We start from the raw sequence: 18,972 nt of genomic DNA, 5'->3' as shown, positions 1-18,972 counted from the left end.
CCTGGGGCTGGGGCCGCGGAGTCCCACCAAGTGGCCCGCACCGCGGCTTCCGGGCGACCCGAGCGCGGGGAGGGAGTGGGTGCCGCGAGGGGGCGGCTCGTGCGGGGAGAGCCGTCTGCCCACGTCGCCCCTGCGCTGCTGTGGATGTGGCCACGCGCCACTCGGCCCTTGGACTGCTAGGAAAGCGCGGCCCGACGCCACCACGCCGTGGACGCTTGGGGACCCCTGAATCTCAGCGTCAAGGCTGCGACGATGCTCGTGACCTCCACCGCGAAGTCACCTCCGCAAGGCGACGCAAAGACCTCGGCGAGCCCGGGCGCCGTGCACCTGCCACTTTCCAGACTGATGTGACCCCCTTTTGCTGCTTCCTCCCCGCGTTTTGCTTTTCTAGAACTGGAAGCCGCGGAGGCGGCTACTGCGCTGAGGCGCTCGCTCTGGTGGTCAAGTTTGGGCGACCCGCGCGGAGGGTCGGGCTGACCGCCGCTGGCGAGCTCTCCCCGGACGGGAGCGCCTGTCCGCTGGACTCATCCCCTCCAGCGGTGGAAATGGGGAGAAGTAAGTGGGAGGCAGTGTCTGGAGCTGACTCCTCTTAAAACGGTCGGCGCCGCTGCTATGTAATGGGCGGCTAAGTGCTTCTGGGACTAAGGGCGGCCTCAGAGATGCCCGGAAAGCGGCTGCCACGGCCAGAGCGCGGCGCAGACGCGGCCGAGTGGGAGGTGTGCGCGGCGCGAGCCGCTGCCCACGCCGCTCAGGCTAGGGGCTGAGGGCTCAGTCCGCACCCTGCTCCAACCACTCGCAGCCCCGTTGAGCCGCCTTGTCCGCCTGGCTCTCCTCGCACCGGCCAGAGGAAAGTTCCCGCGACCCCCACGCCTCTTCACAGCTGCTGCGGCTCCCCTGCTTTTGGCTCCGCAAGTGCTCACTTGAGTCGCGAGAGGTCCTCGGGCCGCCCCAACTGCCCGCCCCACCTGGCAGTCCCTCCCCGCCCCCGTCCTCGCGGTGAGGCGCTCCCCGCCCCCTTACTCCCCTCCCCCAAACCACAGCCCGAGCTCGCTCCTGCGCGCGCGCTCTCTCGGGCCCAAGTGAATAGTCCTCGCGCGAGCGGGACACTGTGGTGGATGCAATTCCCCTCGCCTCCAGCCGCGAGGAGCTCCCCGGCGCCGCAGGCAGCGTCTTCCTCCGAAGCAGCTGCACCTGCACCTGGACAGCCTGGACCCTCGTGCCTTGTCCCCGGGACCTCGCGCGGGGGGCGCCCCGGGACACCCCCTGCGGGCCGGGTGGAGGAGGAAGAGGAGGAGGAGGAAGAAGACGTGGACAAGGACCCCCATCCTACCCAGAACACCTGCCTGGGCTGCCGCCACTTCGCTTTAAGGGAGAGGAGAAGAGAGCCGAGGAGAACCATGAGGGGCTGCGAAGTCCGGGAATTTCTTTTGCAATTTGGTTTCTTCTTGCCTCTGCTGACAGCATGGCCAGGCGACTGCAGTCACGTCTCCAACAACCAAGGTAAGGGACGGGGCGGAGGAGCGGGAGTGGGTGGGAGGAGGAGGGTGTTTGGAGAACCAGGGCACTGGTTGCCTCCTGCAGGTAACTTTGTCCAGAGGTCAGCGTCTCGTGGCTCGCCACACGAGGGGGTCGAGGATGTCCCGTTACCATAGCGCCCTGTCTACACCGCCCGGGACGGTGACCCCACGGGCTAGGATACCTTGTGCTTCTAAATGGGACCGCTCCCCGCTGCGCTGTCTCCACCGGAGGTCAGGCTCTGTGGCACAGACTTAATAGAGACTTCTGGCTCTTGGTGGTCACTCATCTCAGGGGAACGTGTGGGTTCTCCCATATGCCTTCTTGAAAGGCAGGGTGCTCCCGCTGTGCCCCGTGATCAGTTATCAGCCCTTCCCCTCCCCTCCGGTGAGTCTGTAGCCCTAGCCCAGTCTCAGTCCCCATGCTTCATCTACCATCCGGGCCACCGAGGTAGACTTATTCGAAATTCTTCCTAGACCAGATGCCCCAGATCTGTGTTGGGGTTTCAGATTCTTGCGGGCGGGGAGTAGAAAAGCGTTTAGGGTGAATTTCCAAGTTGTGGATATCCTATTCATGAAGTCAAGTCACTGACAGATTTCTTGGAGGGCTTTGTTTCGGTGGGTAAAGTGGAGGTGAACAATGTGTAAAAAGTGATGGAAAACCCTTAGAATATTTGAGCATTTTCCCTTTTTCTATTCACACAGCCTTCATGAAATATATCTCATTGTATTTTTGCTGTGAATAAAGATCTATAAGAATTACCACCGGCATATTCTAAGTCCTTTCAGACTAAGCATGAAACAACCATAAAAGTTTTCCAGCATGTACCTGGCTAGATATTCTCTCATTCGTGCTCTAATGACCAACCGATGTGTCCCTTCAGGTATTGTGTGTGGTGGTCAGTTATAGTTATCATTTAACATATAAGGCATATGTTTCAGAGTCTCGAAGTAATTTGCAGGTATAAAAATGGAGGCCAGATGGCTTGAAAGTGTTTACTTTTTGTGTGACAAGGAAAAGGTTAAGGGAGAAAACAAACAACACAGCATTCTTTTTTTGTCGTCAACATATATGGCCATTTTACTTAGAAATATTCAGAATCAGAATAAAATATAATTATTAAGTTGTTCTCATTTATATAGTGAAACTTTGGCATATTTTCCTAATTATTGCAGTTATTTTAAACTGACAGAGTGCAATCACAAGTAAGTGAATTTGGAAACCATACATAACCCTCATGACTTTGAAGAAAGCTCACATAATAGATACCAGTTACAGTGTTTTGCTGTAGTGGTATATACCATGACACTACATCCTCATTTGTTTTCAAAGACTATTGGTATAAAATATTGAATAGATAGTTACTTCATTTCTGTGAAGATAGAAGATTGTTTAAAAAAAAAAAGGTGTAACGATTACCCTTTTTTGTTATAAGGAGAGAAAACAATTTTTAATAATTGGAAAGTCAGACATTGATATTGTACTTTATAATAGTAAAAAGGAATACTAGAGATGAATACTTTGAGAGTCGAGTGTACTAGAAGTTGATAACAGTTGTTCGCATGCAATAATTTCCCCAAACAACGTTTATTTATTTAAATACCTATGATATATCAGTAACTACCATAGGCCCAGGGGATACTAACATAAATAAAACAGATAACTGAATCTACAAATGACCCTAAAGTGCCATTCTGCTAAAATATGTCCTGTTAAAGCATGACCTTTCAGACATTCATAGTAAATTTAAAAGCATTAAGATGTTATTTATTAGCCTCTTCTAGTAATTTTTATTTGCATATCCGTTTTAATGACTTTCTCATAGTATTTACAGAAGTTTGATCTAGAATATATGCCAAACATATGTAATTTATTTATTTTTATTAATTATCTAAACTTAGTGAATGAGTATTATCCAGTTTTCCCATCAGTTAAATAGAAGCATTAAAGATTGTCTACTTAAACTCTTAATTTGAATTTGTGTTGATACACTGATAGCACAGGTTGTGCATAAGAGTACAGTGGACAAAATAGTACCTGAAGGTTAAATTGGATAAAATTTAGGTGACTTCTTCAAAAGAACATTATAAAGTATAGTCAGAATTTTTATCAGACAAAAATGATTATTTATAAACTGATGCTTTTACAGTCTAAAGTCATAGTGAATAGAAATTTTTCCTGATAATGAGATAACTTTCAAATATTGAAATCATCACACTAATGGTTAATAAAATGCTGTTTCTAAATGTTATTCTTAAAAGCATTTTAGGGATATTTTCCTTATTTATAGTTTCATAATAGGTACGATAAATCAAAGCATCTGTTTTTAAACATGGAAAACATGAGACATTATAGAATTATATGTACTCAACTTGGAAAGATTAATGTTAAATATAAATTTGATTTATTATACACATAAAAATAAACAGTAATATTCATATTTAGTTTTGAGAAGATAGTTTTAATTGTCCAATAATTTTCACTTTAAAGGCTAATGGAATGTTTTAATTTTGAAATTTGTTATTTTATAGAAGGTAAAGTTACATTTATGTGTAACTTCTTCCTGATTAAAGATATTCACAAAGTAAAATTTTAATGTTATATATCTGTTTTACCAAATTATATGACATCCTTCATGGCTGAAAAGAATGGATTCACCTTTCCCACAACTCCCACCCCAATCCCCATTTTTCCATATATAAGAAAGGTAAAATGATGATGATAATGACAAAAAAGTAAACTACCTCATTCTTTTAACATGGTGCTGACAGTAACTTGACTGTAGAAAGGATCTCTTCTCTTGTCGTTTAACTGTGTGAAGCTGACTGTAAAGATGAAATAAATCAATTTCACTCTCTCTTCCTATTAACCAAACCTCCTTGAATCGATCAGAAGGTATAGGTGCTTCCTAGATCACTTCATCTGATTGAATAAGTGGAAACATGAATTGTGTTTAAATCTTTCTCATAGTCCATTAATTTTCCCTATATTTAAAACCACAGTATTAATTAAGTGTTGGTAATTTTTATTTTAAAAAGATTTGATCTTTTCAAGGAATATAGCCTTTCATTTCTGTACTAGACACTTATATGAATGTAAAACACAATCTTGCTTCATGTATAAGCTCACCATTTATCATATATCACAGTGGCCAGTAGACACCGGGGATCCATTTATTCAAAGATTATTCTGCAGCAAATACAACTTTATAGCCTAAATGAGTTGATGCATATCTAAGGGTGTGGCCCATGCTTTTAAAAATAATCAATTGCATACTCAAATAATTCAATTGAGTCAAAATATGGTATGGATAAATGAGTCTAGTGAACTTATTTTATTACCAATACTTTGTGAATTGATTTCCCCCCCCCAGGCAATTCAATGACAAACAAAATAAACAAGCAAAACAATAGTGTAGTTGATTTCATTAAATTTATTAATTTGAGTGAATCAACTGCATAATCCACTGAGTTGTATGTAAATACAAGTAAATATAAGCAGAAAAACATCTGTTTAACAAAATTCTTGGCCTAAAATTAGTTTTATCCATAAGTTTTATTCACAAACTCTGATTGAATATTGTTCTTATATTTATAGAAATGGAGACATTGAGGAAATTTTTGAAGAATGTTCAAAAGTGAACCTTGAAATACTGAAAATATTAAAAATTTTGTTAAATTAGGAACACTGGATTACTTGGAAAGAATGTTTCTGAAAGACCATTTAGAAGAAATTAGTTTTTGAGGATAAACTATGTATAGATGTAAGGGTTTCAGAAATTGTTATCAGATCACTTCTTGTTAGTCATAAGTATAAATACAACTTAGAATATAATTTTATTATACATTTACAATATTAAATAAGTAATTGTATAATTAATCAGTATTGATTAGCATCCACAGTACAGAGATAAAATGTTTTCATGCAGCTCCAGCAGTGATCATCTAAGTGTTGTTTGTTCTGGTCCTGGGGTAATACTCTATCTAGAAAAAATTTTCTTGCACAGAAATTATACATAATCCTCAAGGAACTCTTCTTCAAACAAAAAATGACATAGATGAATATAGTTAAAGTTAATATAGTATTCTTGAGTATAGCACTTCTATATGAATTTCCTAAGGGAAATGTATATATCTTTTGGTACAGGGTAAATGATTAAATTACATCCTTTTACTTCTTTGTTACTTTTACATCACAAAGTAAGTGTTAACAAATATTAGAGTAGAAAGCCTTTTGTTTCTTTGTTTCTTCACTAATCATTGCTAGTATAAACGACTAGCATAAACAGCTTAAGTACAAATGATACAAATTTCCCTCTACCGACCCTCTTTCTCTATCACAATTTCAGTAACTCTCTCTCTCTCTCTTTTCCTCTCCTACCTCTCACACACAACTGCTTCTGACTACATGCTTCATTTGTTCTAACTGGTGAAAGAATAGATCCCACTTCACGCTCTTCATCAACCAGGACCCAACAGGACTAGAAATTTTTTCATTGTACCCTTGACTCACCATCTTGGGATTACAGACATGCTGGAAATCAATATATATATAGTTAGGTGACTATATATGTTGGTTGACTTTGTCTAACATGCATTGTCAATCGTGTAATCAAACTAAATTAATACAGGATCAAATTGCATATCTCTACAGAGTTCTATTCAACTTGTAATTTAATCAGACTGACATTTAAACAAACGATATATTCTGTTCTTGCATTATTTTATTGAGTATTGTTTTCTGTAATCTAAAATTTAGATTATGGATTTAAAAGAAAAGATAAATAAGGCATGTGCTCTCATGGAATTTGGGTAAATAAATAAAACAATAAAGGTTGTAAGAATTATGTATGGACGAAGCAACAAAGGCATTAAGAAGTAACAGGGGAGATGTGCTATTTGAAATGGGACAGTTGGAAAGACTTTGAAGGTGACGTTGAAACCTCATTCTCAGGAAAGAGAAAGAGCTCTTTCTGCAGAGTGGGAGGAAGTGCATAACACGTAGTGGAAACTGCCTGAACAAGGGTCTTGAAGAGAAATGAGCTTGACACACCTGAAAAACTGAGTCCGGGGTGACTGAAACGTACTTTGCAAGGAAGAGAGTTGCAGAAAGTGAGGTATGAAAGATAGTCAGGAACCAGAGTCCTCAGAGTAGAATAAGATCCATGTTAAGAAGCTGAGTTTTTATATTATCCCAGGTAAAACATGAATCTATAGGGAGGTTTTGACCAACTGAGTAAAATGAACCAACTTACTTTTTAATAGTACCATGACTAGTGAGTGAAAGCTTAATTAGGAGATAACAAGAGTAGAATTGGGAGTCAGTTGCAGTTGTCTGGACGAGGTGTATGGTGGCCTGGCCTAGAGTGGTGGCAGTGGAGATGGAGAGAAGAAGATGGTTTTGAAATATGTTTTGTAAATAGAATTCATGGGAACATCTTGTCTTTATAGAGAAATACATGCAAGAAGCCCAGATAAATTTTTCATTATTCCCCATTAAAATTACCTTACTAAATATTGATAATTGTCAAGGGATAGGGTAGATGGAGTAGAACAAAACTATGTAGCAAGGCAGAGACGTGTATTTTCCACTTTATTCAGTTCAAACAATAATTTAAAACATAATTTTAATAGGGCAGTTTTGTTATTTCAAACCATTGTACATATGGTAAATTCATTGGAATCAACAAATGCAATTTGATTCGTTTCTGACATGGTAACTTTTTATATGTAGTTGTTTTTTGTCAGGGATGACTGCACAAGTTTGTAGGGACATCTTCATTAGGCAATATAGTAGAAGCCAGCAGAGTCTAGGTTTTGGCTAATAAAGAGCAATATTTGAGGATTTGACATATGTACCAGTTTTATTCATCTCTGTTATGATCAAATTACTGTTATTGAAAACACAAATTCTAAGTGATCCTGGGTATAGAATGATGTGTTTTCAGATCCTTTCAATTATACTTATCTCTCTATTTTGTTTAAGTGAAGAAGAAATGTTCAGCAAGACCTAGGAAATGAGATTTCAGGGTATGTGATATTTTTGGGGATGGAGTGAGGGAAGAAACTGTTATACTTTTAAGTAAACAATAGTAAATTTTATGCAATTAAAAATTTTATCTGAGCAATTGATTATTGATTATTTTGAGTTACCTTTTAATACTACTACATGAAAATAATTATTAAATATAGAGAACATAAAAATTCTTAACACTGTTATACACTGTTTTTTAGAAAATTCATATTCTGGAGATACTTTATTTAAATGTTTCTAAATATATTTAAATATCCAAATGCAGTAAATCTTACATTTTACTTTAGTGCTTTAAAATGTTCTAGAAAATACTATTTTTATAGTTATTTCCTTTGAATAAGCTATATAACTTCTTATAGGCTGTACGGTTTCAGTTTTTAATTATAAATTATCTAAAACAAAATGATTAATTATTTAAGCAGATATTTATTGCCTGCTATATGGCTAGGCAGTGTATTTGCCATAAAGGTTCAAAGAAAACTTTTTTTCGCAGAATATATGATCCAGTAAAGAGTTTACAGTCTGTTTCTAGATCTGATAGGAAGAATTTCTGTTTCCTCAAAATCAAATTAATGAAGTATAAAAGCTTTAAAAGCATATTTGTTATATGACAGTATTTACCAGATAGCCCAAATAATAAAGAAGAGTTAGTTACCATTTATTTAAAAATATCTATTATTTTATTACATTTTATTTTAAAGTTAAGATAATAAGTCACTCAGCAACCATGGATTTAATACCAGGCATTATGCTAAGTATTGAGGTTACACAAAGATTATCTTCACATTCTGTGGTCTTGAATCTCAGTTTGCATACTGACATTTTATATTTTGAGTGATCGATATTTATTTTTCAATTACTTGATGATTTCTATAAGATGAAGAATTTTGTAGTAAATGATGTTGCATGGGAGAAAGGGAAGAGAGTAAAGAAGTGCTGTGTACCGTTTGTGTTTTATTTGTAAATTGCTTCACAAGACTCTTCTGATGTTAGTTGTATGATTTGACAGATATTCTACTTAATTACATAAAAATGTATAAATATGCATTTTTACAAATATGTTCATATGTACAAAAGATAAATATTTCACACATTTAATGACTTACCGTGGACTGATGTGTGAGTTGAACTTTTGTTCAAAATATGTTACACTGGCATTTTTTATATATTTTGGTGTGCTTGTTTTTGGTGGGTTAGTTACTAAAAAGTGTAATTCATGTTGAAGATGCTAAGTTTCCCATTTCAAATAGTAGCAATTGTATGTTTTAACTGAGCTTTGTGAGAATTGGGATGAAAGTGTGTATTTTCACTCCAGGTCCTAAAAAATATATTGAGCTAGTTTCCCAGGATTCTGAGTCCTCCAGCTTTTGGCCTATTTGGTGACCTGTGCTTGATAGATGTAATGGACAACTCATTTTGCTTCCTACTATTTCACTTTGTAACTTCAAGTGTAAAAGGCATACTTTTTGATCAGAGGAAATATGAAACAACGTTGCCTTAGAAAATGGATGTTAAGGAGATAGTAATATTTAGTCTATTATTTTACTCTTGTAATGTTAGGTATCTTTTGGATATCTGGATAAAAAGTAAGATACTTTTATATATAATTTAAAAGTATATTTTAAATAATTTTTATGTAATTTATTATGTTAATTCACTAATCACAGTAAATTATATGATCTTTCAGGTGACTGTACTATAATATGATACTTGTATTTTGAGCTACACAAGTGTTGCAAAGAGAAGCACATTCTTAGTATGTAGAATATAACATCTAGAAATAGTATAAAAGCACTTACTTTTAATATTTAAAAAGATCCATAACTTTTTAAAAGTATAGAAACTTGCCTACTTGTGGTAATTATATTTAGATACATTAAAGCAAGTTAATAAAGATAAATGTTGTGTACTAGGAAATTAAAAAAATTGCATTAATATATATTCTAAGTAAAAATTATCTAAGAATAATTGATATGATTGACCCCGAATTTGAGTGGAATTAGTCTTGGTAGCACCTTAATTTTTATTGTTAAAGAGAGACATATTGTTCCATATGTTTCTATAAAATGACACTAATATTGCAAAACATAATTGAAATTAAATGAGTAAATAGAGAATTTAAGTATGTAGAGGCCAATAAATTAGTTATTCTGAGAACTGATATCTCACACAACTAAAATTGATTTTTAAATACAATGCATAAGGTAAGTAACTGTAAACATACCAACGATTAAAGAAAAAGAGAGTGAGGAGAAAAGCTGATTCGTGGCACTATTGTTTAAATGATACTGTTCATTAAGGATTCTCTCTGGCTGTGTATATTGAACCATACTCTGGCCTAGGTCCCTTGATATTATTCTAATATATGAGTGTATATTAGAATTGATATTCTAATATCAATTCATTGATCACAAACAATCTTAGCCAAAACTTTTTTTAACATTAAAAATCTCCTTCTCTTGAGTTAAAATGTACTTAAATAATATTTATCTCATGAAGGCAAATGAAAATAATTAGTAGTTGCGATGAAGTGTGATAAGAAATAGTCGAACATCAGATTCCATTGTACAAAGTCTTAAAAGAATTTTATCAACTTTTAAAATAAAATGAAATCTATGTATTGGTCCACTTGTTAGCAATCAGCATAATGCCTCATCAAAAAATAAAGTCTGGAATATCTTGGAAAATTGTAGAATACTAGAACATTTAATGAGGAAGTTCATTGTCACCTAGGCTATTTTATATGTTCAATTTAATGACGGAACAGAGATCTTCATTTTTATCTGAAAAAGAAACAGAACAACGTTGGAAGTATATACTTTCTTTACATGGTTAGAAAAGAAGTAGAAATTAGCATGCTCCAATTTTATTGTTATTTTTACGATACCATAGTAGAGCAAAAAGGTACTTAATAGTATGATAACATTGTCTTGTTGTGTTAGGGTATAATAACTTCATTTTATAGGTTAGAAAAAAATGTAGTTCACCTAGGTTATTAAAATAACAGCTTGCTAGTTTGTTTAATAAAAATTACACATGTAAGAACCTTTATAATATTCACTACTTTACGACCAGCAATCTATTTATTTTGTTTATTTTCTTAGATTTTTCAAGAACCCTATTAACCAGAAATGTGGAATTAAATTTAGTAATTTATTTTAATGTTAGTAATCTAAAGTTTTAATATGTTTATTAAAGCTAAATGGTATATATATATTTTAAATGCTACCAAGCCTTAAAATCAGATAAAATTTTAAACATACTTCTGTTGTAAGTTTCTCAAATACTTCTTCATTGCAATATGTCAGTAGTTATCTTGGGTTTTTAAAATTTATTCATTTTAGGTTTTTTTTTCCTTTTATATAAATATTTAGGTTCTTAATCTCATAGGTTTTATATATAATTTTTTTTAGACTTCTCAAACTAGTTCGACAATAAGCAAATATTCATTCATTTTTTAAATGAAATATTTTGATACCTGTTAATGTTTGATGTGTTGAGAAACAGGAGAGACAAAGGCGGACCACTGCCCCAACTTGTGAGAGCTTACAGTTTAGCTAATGAGGTCAGTAAATAATTAAAACAATTTTTAAATGTCAAAGTTAACATGTATTCAGCTGTACAGTTGGTGAATTACCATCTACAAACTATTGTTTAGAGAAATGAAAAGTACTGTTCTCAAGGATCTAGGAACTAATATACAGAGATGTTGAGAGTAAATATTCATTCAGTATATTGGTCATGACCATATGTTAGCCATGATTTGTGTGACTCCTTAAAATGAAATAAGATCTGCTAGCTCCCTCACCCCTGCCCTCCCGCAGAGGACAGTGTGATAAAATTGAAGAGGTATAGCTGAAATTAAAATACAATATAAGATGGATAAAATGAAGAGAAATGATATAAACTTTACATACAAATAAGCTTGAGAACTTGAGAAGCTTGAGTTACACATGGGAAATGAAAATGAATCTCACATTTATCAGGATTTATCATCATGAATATATGAAAATAATTAGAGAATTAAGATGAATGACTCCTCCAGAGACCTCCATTTTTAAGTAACTGAATTAGTTTTTATGCGTTTAAAGATTAAAACTTCTGCATTTAAGGATAAAATATTAATATCCAAGTGAAAATGTTTTAGATTGAGCATAGAACTTTTAAGTAAGTGATGTGACTTGGCTTTTTTTAATAAAAGCTTTATCTTACTCTTTAAAAATGTTTTATTTAGTGATGAGAGCTTTCTTTAAAATATAACAGCACAAAATCTAAATTTTACTAGATTCTGTATGCCTTTGTTTATTGATTATTTTACCTTTAGATGAACATAAAATTGACAATACATGTATGGTTATGATATATCCAATTTAAAATATTTCTTCAAATACCTGTAGTTACTTGTCATCCCCTATCATGTTAAATGTTTTTATTGTAATTTTCTCTTTCCTAACTGTATTAAATATTTGTTTTTAGCAGTATTGCAGAACTTTGGAATTGCTTGTATTCTTTAATATTTATCTTTAGAAATTAGGTAAATTGCTGTTTGGTAGAGCCTGTATTTTTATATTTGAGAAGCACATAGAATTAGAAATTGCTGCCAGAACTTGGTGTTTCTAAACAGAGAAAAATCAATAGCAGATTACCCATGATTAGCTGTTGACATTTAGATTTGTACTTTTGGAATGTCAAAAAGCAGTGAAAACTATCAATCTAGTTTCTGTATTATAATTATACTCCTATTTTTAAATTAAACATTTTATGACCCTTCTTCTCATATATGTGATATAGCCTTTTGGAAATAATTAATTATAATAATTAAAGATATGTTGATAAAAATGATGACCTTTAATAATTATTTAAAAAATTAGAGGTCTACTGATAACGCTAGTAGATTATTCCTCATTTTGAATACATCTAGGTTTTGTGGTTATAATTACAGCACTCTAGTGCAGGCATCATTTTTAAATTATGAAAATAAGTATTTTTATAAGGTTAGAGTAACATATTTCTCCTATAATCTTTATACAGTATCTAGCATGTGGTTATTTATCGCTGTCATAAAAGTTATTTTAATTCTGTGCCAGATTATATATCATAAGTCTTTGACATGTTTTCTCTGATAGTAGATTATTTACTTAGGCTGTCAGAATCCGACTTACAACCAGACTTTACTAAATTGGACATATTTCCAAAGTTTTCATACCTTAATTCTAAAATATTTTAGATAGACCGTAATACACACATAAGACACTTGTGATATAGATCCCATTTTTTCAAATGCATCTCTAGCTTAGTTAGAAATTCCACTCTAGATGTGGCAATGGAATATAAGAGTCTTAAATGGTACCTGTAAAAAATAAAACACCAGTTTCCTTTTTAGTATTTTAGTAAATGATCCATTTACTCTCCAAGTTCAAGATTATCCTGTTCAGTGCAGTTGCTTTCAACTTCTGGTTTAAAATATGAAGTTGCTCTATTCCAATGCAAAGATAGCGAATATTTTATGTGCATTGGCTATTTTCTGTGTCTTTCTATTAGCTGTTCTTAAATTGGAATGATTATAGTTTATGCTTTTATGTCTTAAGTTCTTTATATAGTCCTTATATACCTCATGTTATTTCCAAGTATTTTTCCCAAGCTGTCTTTTAATTATGTTTGTTACAGTTTCAAAAACAAAATGGGCTTCAGCCCCCAAGTTTTTTCACTTTTCCTTCTGAGATTTGCTTCTGAAGACTCCTGCACATATTGGTCAGTAGGCGATTGTGAAATAAAATATCCATTTACCGGCCGGGCGCGGTGGCTCAAGCCTGGAATCCCAGCACTTTGGGAGGCCGAGACGGGCGGATCACGAGGTCAGGAGATCGAGACCATCCTGGCGAACACGGTGAAACCCCGTCTCTACTAAAAATACAAAAACTAGCCGGGCGAGGCGGCGGGCGCCTGTAGTCCCAGCTACTCGGGAGGCTGAGGCAGGAGAATGGCGTAAACCCGGGAGGCGGAGCTTGCAGTGAGCTGAGATCCGGCCACTGCACTCCAGTCGGGCGACAGAGCGAGACTCCGCCTCAAAAAAAAAAAAAAAAAAAAAAAAAAAAAAAAAATATATATATATATATCCATTTACCAATCACTGAATAAGTACTTCATATACTAGTGATAAGCTCCCTGACAATAGGTTAGTTGTACAATTACAAGTAATGTAACTTATTCCTAAGTGGGGTTCCTTATCTTCCAATTTAAATCAGCCTAAATCCAGTCACCTAATATACATATGAAGAAGAGTGTTTGACACCTGCCTGGGTGTAGGTGGATGCCAGAGGGTGGGGAAGGTAAACTCAGGCTTAGGAGGAGCATTTACATGGATGGAAGCTGACACAAAAGCATGGGCATCTGGCTTTACTGCATGTGTGCACTGATCTTAAAGCCTCACACACATTTGTCCAGCTCTGAGGAAGTTTTCCTTGAGTGGGGAAAGCTGGAAAGCAGTTGAAAGAAAGTTGAGAATTTGAGTAAGAACTAGGATGACTCTCCATGTGAAAGCAAATAAATTTTCTTTTCCAGTCCTCATTCCTTAACATTGAATATTTTTGGAGTTTATGATTTTTATGGAACAATATGTATTAGTCTTTTTTGTTAATTTTTTGAGTTAAAAGATGTGTAGAGAACACTTGCCTATCCTATTTGACTTCATTTTCTAGATATGTTATGGCTTCAGGTTAATATATCATGCCTCAGAGGATGTTATGATGGCAAGTATTTCTTTTGAAGATATAAAGTGTGCCAGAAAGCAATTATACAGAATAGTGAAAACTGTTCATATACTTGGATCGATTAATTCCACTTTTATGAATTTAAATTCAAGAGAAATGATAAGGAAAAGGCAGGCCAAGAATTCTATACAAGGATTTTCATCTCAGCCTTATTTATGAAATGGGAGAATTGGAATCAAAATAAATGTCCGAAAATAGGAAAATGTTTTCAGAGAGATAACTTTATTTATTTGAAAAAAGAGTCTTCAACAAGAGCATGTGCATCAACAGGAGTCCCAGACTCCTTTGCATGAATTAAATGGGTAGACTTGTTGGGCTGCTAAGAGAGAACATAAGAGAAGTGACAGGAAAATAAGGAAAGAAGGCTTGCAAGAACAGTCTAATGGAGATTCAGGGGTTACTTTAGAGTGGCTAACAAGACAGTTAAAAATTCATGATTATTGTTCTATTTTGGGTTGTCTTTGTGGCTAGGATGTTTACTCTCTCTTCACCCCAACATCTTTACTTTGAAAATTTTGCCAATCTGTTATACTCTGGAAAAATAAGAATATAGAAGAGAATAACAAAAGTTCTCTGAGAAAAGAAAATCAGTTGCCCCCATCCCTGCGAAAAGAAACAAACAAACAAAAAACAAAACAAAACAAAACAAAACAAAACAAAACAAAACCTCCTAAACATATCAGAGTTTAGTTAAGTGGGGTTCTACTAAACTTTTGCCCTATCCGTTTAGGCTGTTCAGAGCAGCAGCTGGGCTAGGAATTTTATTCCCATCTGATACTAAAATGAGTTCCTAATCCCTTCAGAGGAGATAACATGGACCTATTTAACATGACGGCATTCCCACAGAATTTACAAAGAGCAAAGGAATGAAAGAAAACGAAAAAAGCTACCTATGTGTCCATGATGTGTGCTCTTTCTCTTATCAGGAAACTCAAGTCAAGAGTTTGAGAGGTGGTGTTTAGGGATACAAAAGAAATCGTAAAGGTAACCTTAAGGATATGGAATCCACTTTCATATGCTTTAGACACACCCAGCTCCCCTTCGTTTTTATGAGTGCTTAGGAGTGGCTTGTCCATCTGTCCTTGTTCCTGGTAATAAACCCTGGAATCAGATATTTGACCATGGTTTCTGGCCAGATTAAAATGGTGAAGTATTTTAGCAAAAGTGAAAGAGATAGGCTGTGTCTGTCTCCATCTGTGTTTTCCTGGATGATCAACACTGTTTCATTCCTTGAACACCTCCACAGCTCCATTCTTCTGAGCTTCCTAATCTGTTTTGGTGGTTTTGCACAACCACCAGTCTAGACTGTCCTTGCTGCCTGATATCCAGCTAAGAGCTGACTACACATCCTTCTTGATTTTTAGCAACTGGAGGATTAATTTTTATCACATGCTCTTACTGACAAATGAGTTTCCATTTTTGAATGGCAACACTTGCAGATCTAGAGATAATGCAAAAAATAATGACTTAGACAAAGTTGGGGTGCCTAGGGTCAGGAAATAGATTTCTACGTATAGACGAAGCTCCAGACTCATATTTATTGGCTGTGTTTTGGAGTTTGTAAATTGTCTCAGCCCAACTTTATAATGGTTGTGAAAGGGTACACTGAGGTATGAAGAACAAGCACCTCACATTTTATCTTAGACTGATGAGGATCATCTGTTTATCAAGAACTTTTGCTTAAAATACATGAAAGTTCCTTTTTAAAAAGAAATTTGATGGGAATAGAGGAGAATCATTCATTTTATGTTTGGAAACTTAAAAGGGAAAAAATTACCCCACATAGTCCAGAAGGTAAGGAGTACAGTTAAATATATAGTCATCTCATTTTACAGATGAGAAAACTGAAGCCTAGGGAGAATGAATAATTACTCTGGGGTCACATAACCAGAAGCAGATCCAGAATTTGAACTCCAGATAGTTTAGTTCCTGTCAAAAAATATGTGCTCTTCCTCACTACAGGATGCTCCTTTTCCAATAAGATTGTACTAGAAATAGCTGGATTAGGAGGAATATGTGCCCTTCATAAGTACCCAGAGGAAAAGAGATGTGGTCATTTGCTTGCCCTCCTCTTCTTGGGAATTACTGATAATTTTAAAACATTTTGGCATTCAACAATTAGTGCTTTATATAGCAGCAATTTATGGCTGTATAGGAGCTCTCTTCCAGTCTCAAGTGGAAATAGATGTAGTATTAGATGTAGTATCTGCTGCCTATCACCTTGTTCCTTTCCACATTCTGACTTGAAGATTGAAATTCTGTATTAAATGCTGATGAGTATCATATTAATACATGGGAAATGGAAATATATTTGAAATAAATATTGTATGTTATATCTGAGTTACTGGATTTTGCTTAAAATTTCAAAATAGCTTACCTAGCTATTACTGTAGTTCTTATAACCTTTCAGGCAGTTACTTATACCCTGATCTAATACTGTCCGTATGCACATGCACACGGATGCACGCGTGGGCGTGCATACACACACACACACGCACAAATGGTATGCTATTTGCTCCATGAACAAGTTCTCTTTCACTAGAGTGCAGTGCTTCACATAATCCTAAGTATCTCACTTTAGTGCTGTAATGAAAATAACTATAAATTTAAAGTATGTGTACGTTTTTATTTTTTCTGCTATAATTCAGGTCATATTACATTAAGTATTCTGAATATAACTTGCTTGAGACTAGTTATTAGGAATATCAATTCTAATTTAGGTTCAGAACAAATGGATAACATCAGGTCTTTGTGCTTACAGAGGCTGTTTCTCTGAAAAACTCGAACATGTTTTATATTCAGCAGTCTTTCTCACTAATGCACATATAAAAATGTATTGTATCTCCAGTTGATAGAGGATTTGACATACCAGAAAAAAAAGAAAATACCAAATACTTTTCAACTGTGCATATTAACTTAATTCTACCACTTCTTCATTTTTATTCCACCTCTCTAAGGTAACTAAGTAGCATAAATTACTGTACTTATTTTACTAATGGAATTTATATGAACGTTAAGTTACTTGGCAAAGCTGATAGGGCAAATTGGTAACCACAATGGAAAAATAAAGCAGGTTTTAGGCCTGTTTGATCCATGTACTTTCTATTAATGAATGGGAAAGAGAATTTCAGGAAAACTTCTAGAATATTAAAATGTAAATATATTACATTTAAATATTATTTATCTTTAAGTCTTGAAAATATTTAAACACATTGAATCTATATCTTTTGTAAATAATCTGTTTAAAAAATAGTAGAAAGATTATTTGGAGAACAATTCTTAGGGGCAAGGGGAAATGGGGGGACATTGATCACAGGATATATAGTTACAGTTAGAAAAGAGAAGTTCAAGAGATCTGCTGTACAGCATGGTAAGCATAGTTAATGATGATAAAGTAGATGTTAAGTGTTCTCACTGCACAAGTGATAACTATGAAGGTAATACATTTGTTAATTAGCTACATTTAACCATTCCATTATATATATATATATATATATATATGCACACACACACACATATATATGCTTCAAAAAATCATGATGTACATGATAAATACCATTTTATCTGCCAATTTAAGAAAAATAATTGCTTTCCCTGTATTTTATATTTCTTGAATATTTTTAAAATCAGAAGCTAATAGTTATGATTTTAAGTAAGATTGTTATTTTTACTCTCATTTTATTTATGTATATTATTTTTATGGGTATAAGACCATTTACTATGTGCTTTTGCTTCTTTGTTTATCACCTGCTTATTAATTTGTCCTGTATGTTTAAACTGTATGCTAAACACTATATAAGCTGTCTTGATTAATGAACAGTAATGAAAACTTAAGTACCTACTGAGAAGCCACACAGTTTGAGTCATCAGCCCCTGATCCTCCCCCATGTGGGCTACTTTTGATTTTCTTCCAATTTCGATGTATTACAGCACCTGTCAAGTCTTAGTGTCTGTAAGAATTGTTGCAGAACTTGTTCTCCTGAGCCCACTCCAATGAGTTGGATTTAATGTCTATGAGACAGTGTTTGTGATTGTTCTTTTTTTTTTTTTTTTTTGCCAATTGGCATTTTTATTAAGAATAAAGATGATCCATTCCTGTAATGTATGTTATTATTATTATTATACTTTAAGTTCTAGGGTACATCTGCACAATGTGCAGGCTTGTTACATAGATATATTCATTTTTAATAGGCATCCTTGTATGATTTATTTGCAGATGGTTTGAGAAACCCTGACTTGGACATCCTTAGGTGTATCATTCAAGTTCTTTGCAAGCAATAGGAATTGAAGTTAGCTAACATAAACAGAAAATAAATTATTTGTAAGATATTAGATACAAGTCCACAGAATCAAAGAATATCTTAGAAAACAACTTTAGCAAATGATGGCAACCAGTGCAACACCTGAAATGTAGGCATCAAGAATTACTCATCAGTCCCCTTGGGTTGAATTGATTTCAACTCTGCTTCCGCTCCTTGCATAACTCAGCTGAAAACTCTCGATGCTGCAAGAGGAAATCTGATTGGCCTTGACTGGGTCTAGCCCCTACATTATAGAAAGAGTAGAGTCTTTTGATTGACAACCTTACCATGACTGGACACTATGTGGGAAAAGTAATTCCTTAAAAATGCTGTCACTAAAACAAGTGGAATGC

General features: G+C 35.4%; 1 protein-coding gene across 2 annotated transcripts in view; it reads left to right on the top strand.

The window, feature by feature from the left end:
* Window positions 1-1,091: 1,091 nt before the first annotated feature.
* Window positions 1,092-18,972, top strand: part of EPHA6 (EPH receptor A6) — a 941,507-nt gene continuing 923,626 nt past the window's right edge. Inside the window, exon 1 of one of the 2 annotated variants that reach the window (XM_033211551.1) lies at window positions 1,092-1,500. In XM_033211551.1, the coding sequence (XP_033067442.1) occupies window positions 1,116-1,500 (385 nt within the window). In that variant the 5' untranslated portion in view covers window positions 1,092-1,115. The remainder of the gene's footprint in view (window positions 1,501-18,972) is intronic. The other variant, XM_033211549.1, reaches the window with a different exon arrangement.

The sequence above is a fragment of the Trachypithecus francoisi genome, unplaced genomic scaffold, assembly GCF_009764315.1.
Source record: "Trachypithecus francoisi isolate TF-2019V2 unplaced genomic scaffold, Tfra_2.0 Lachesis_group0, whole genome shotgun sequence".
Classification (NCBI taxonomy): domain Eukaryota; kingdom Metazoa; phylum Chordata; class Mammalia; order Primates; family Cercopithecidae; genus Trachypithecus; species Trachypithecus francoisi.
This window is presented reverse-complemented; position numbering and strand designations above follow the sequence as displayed.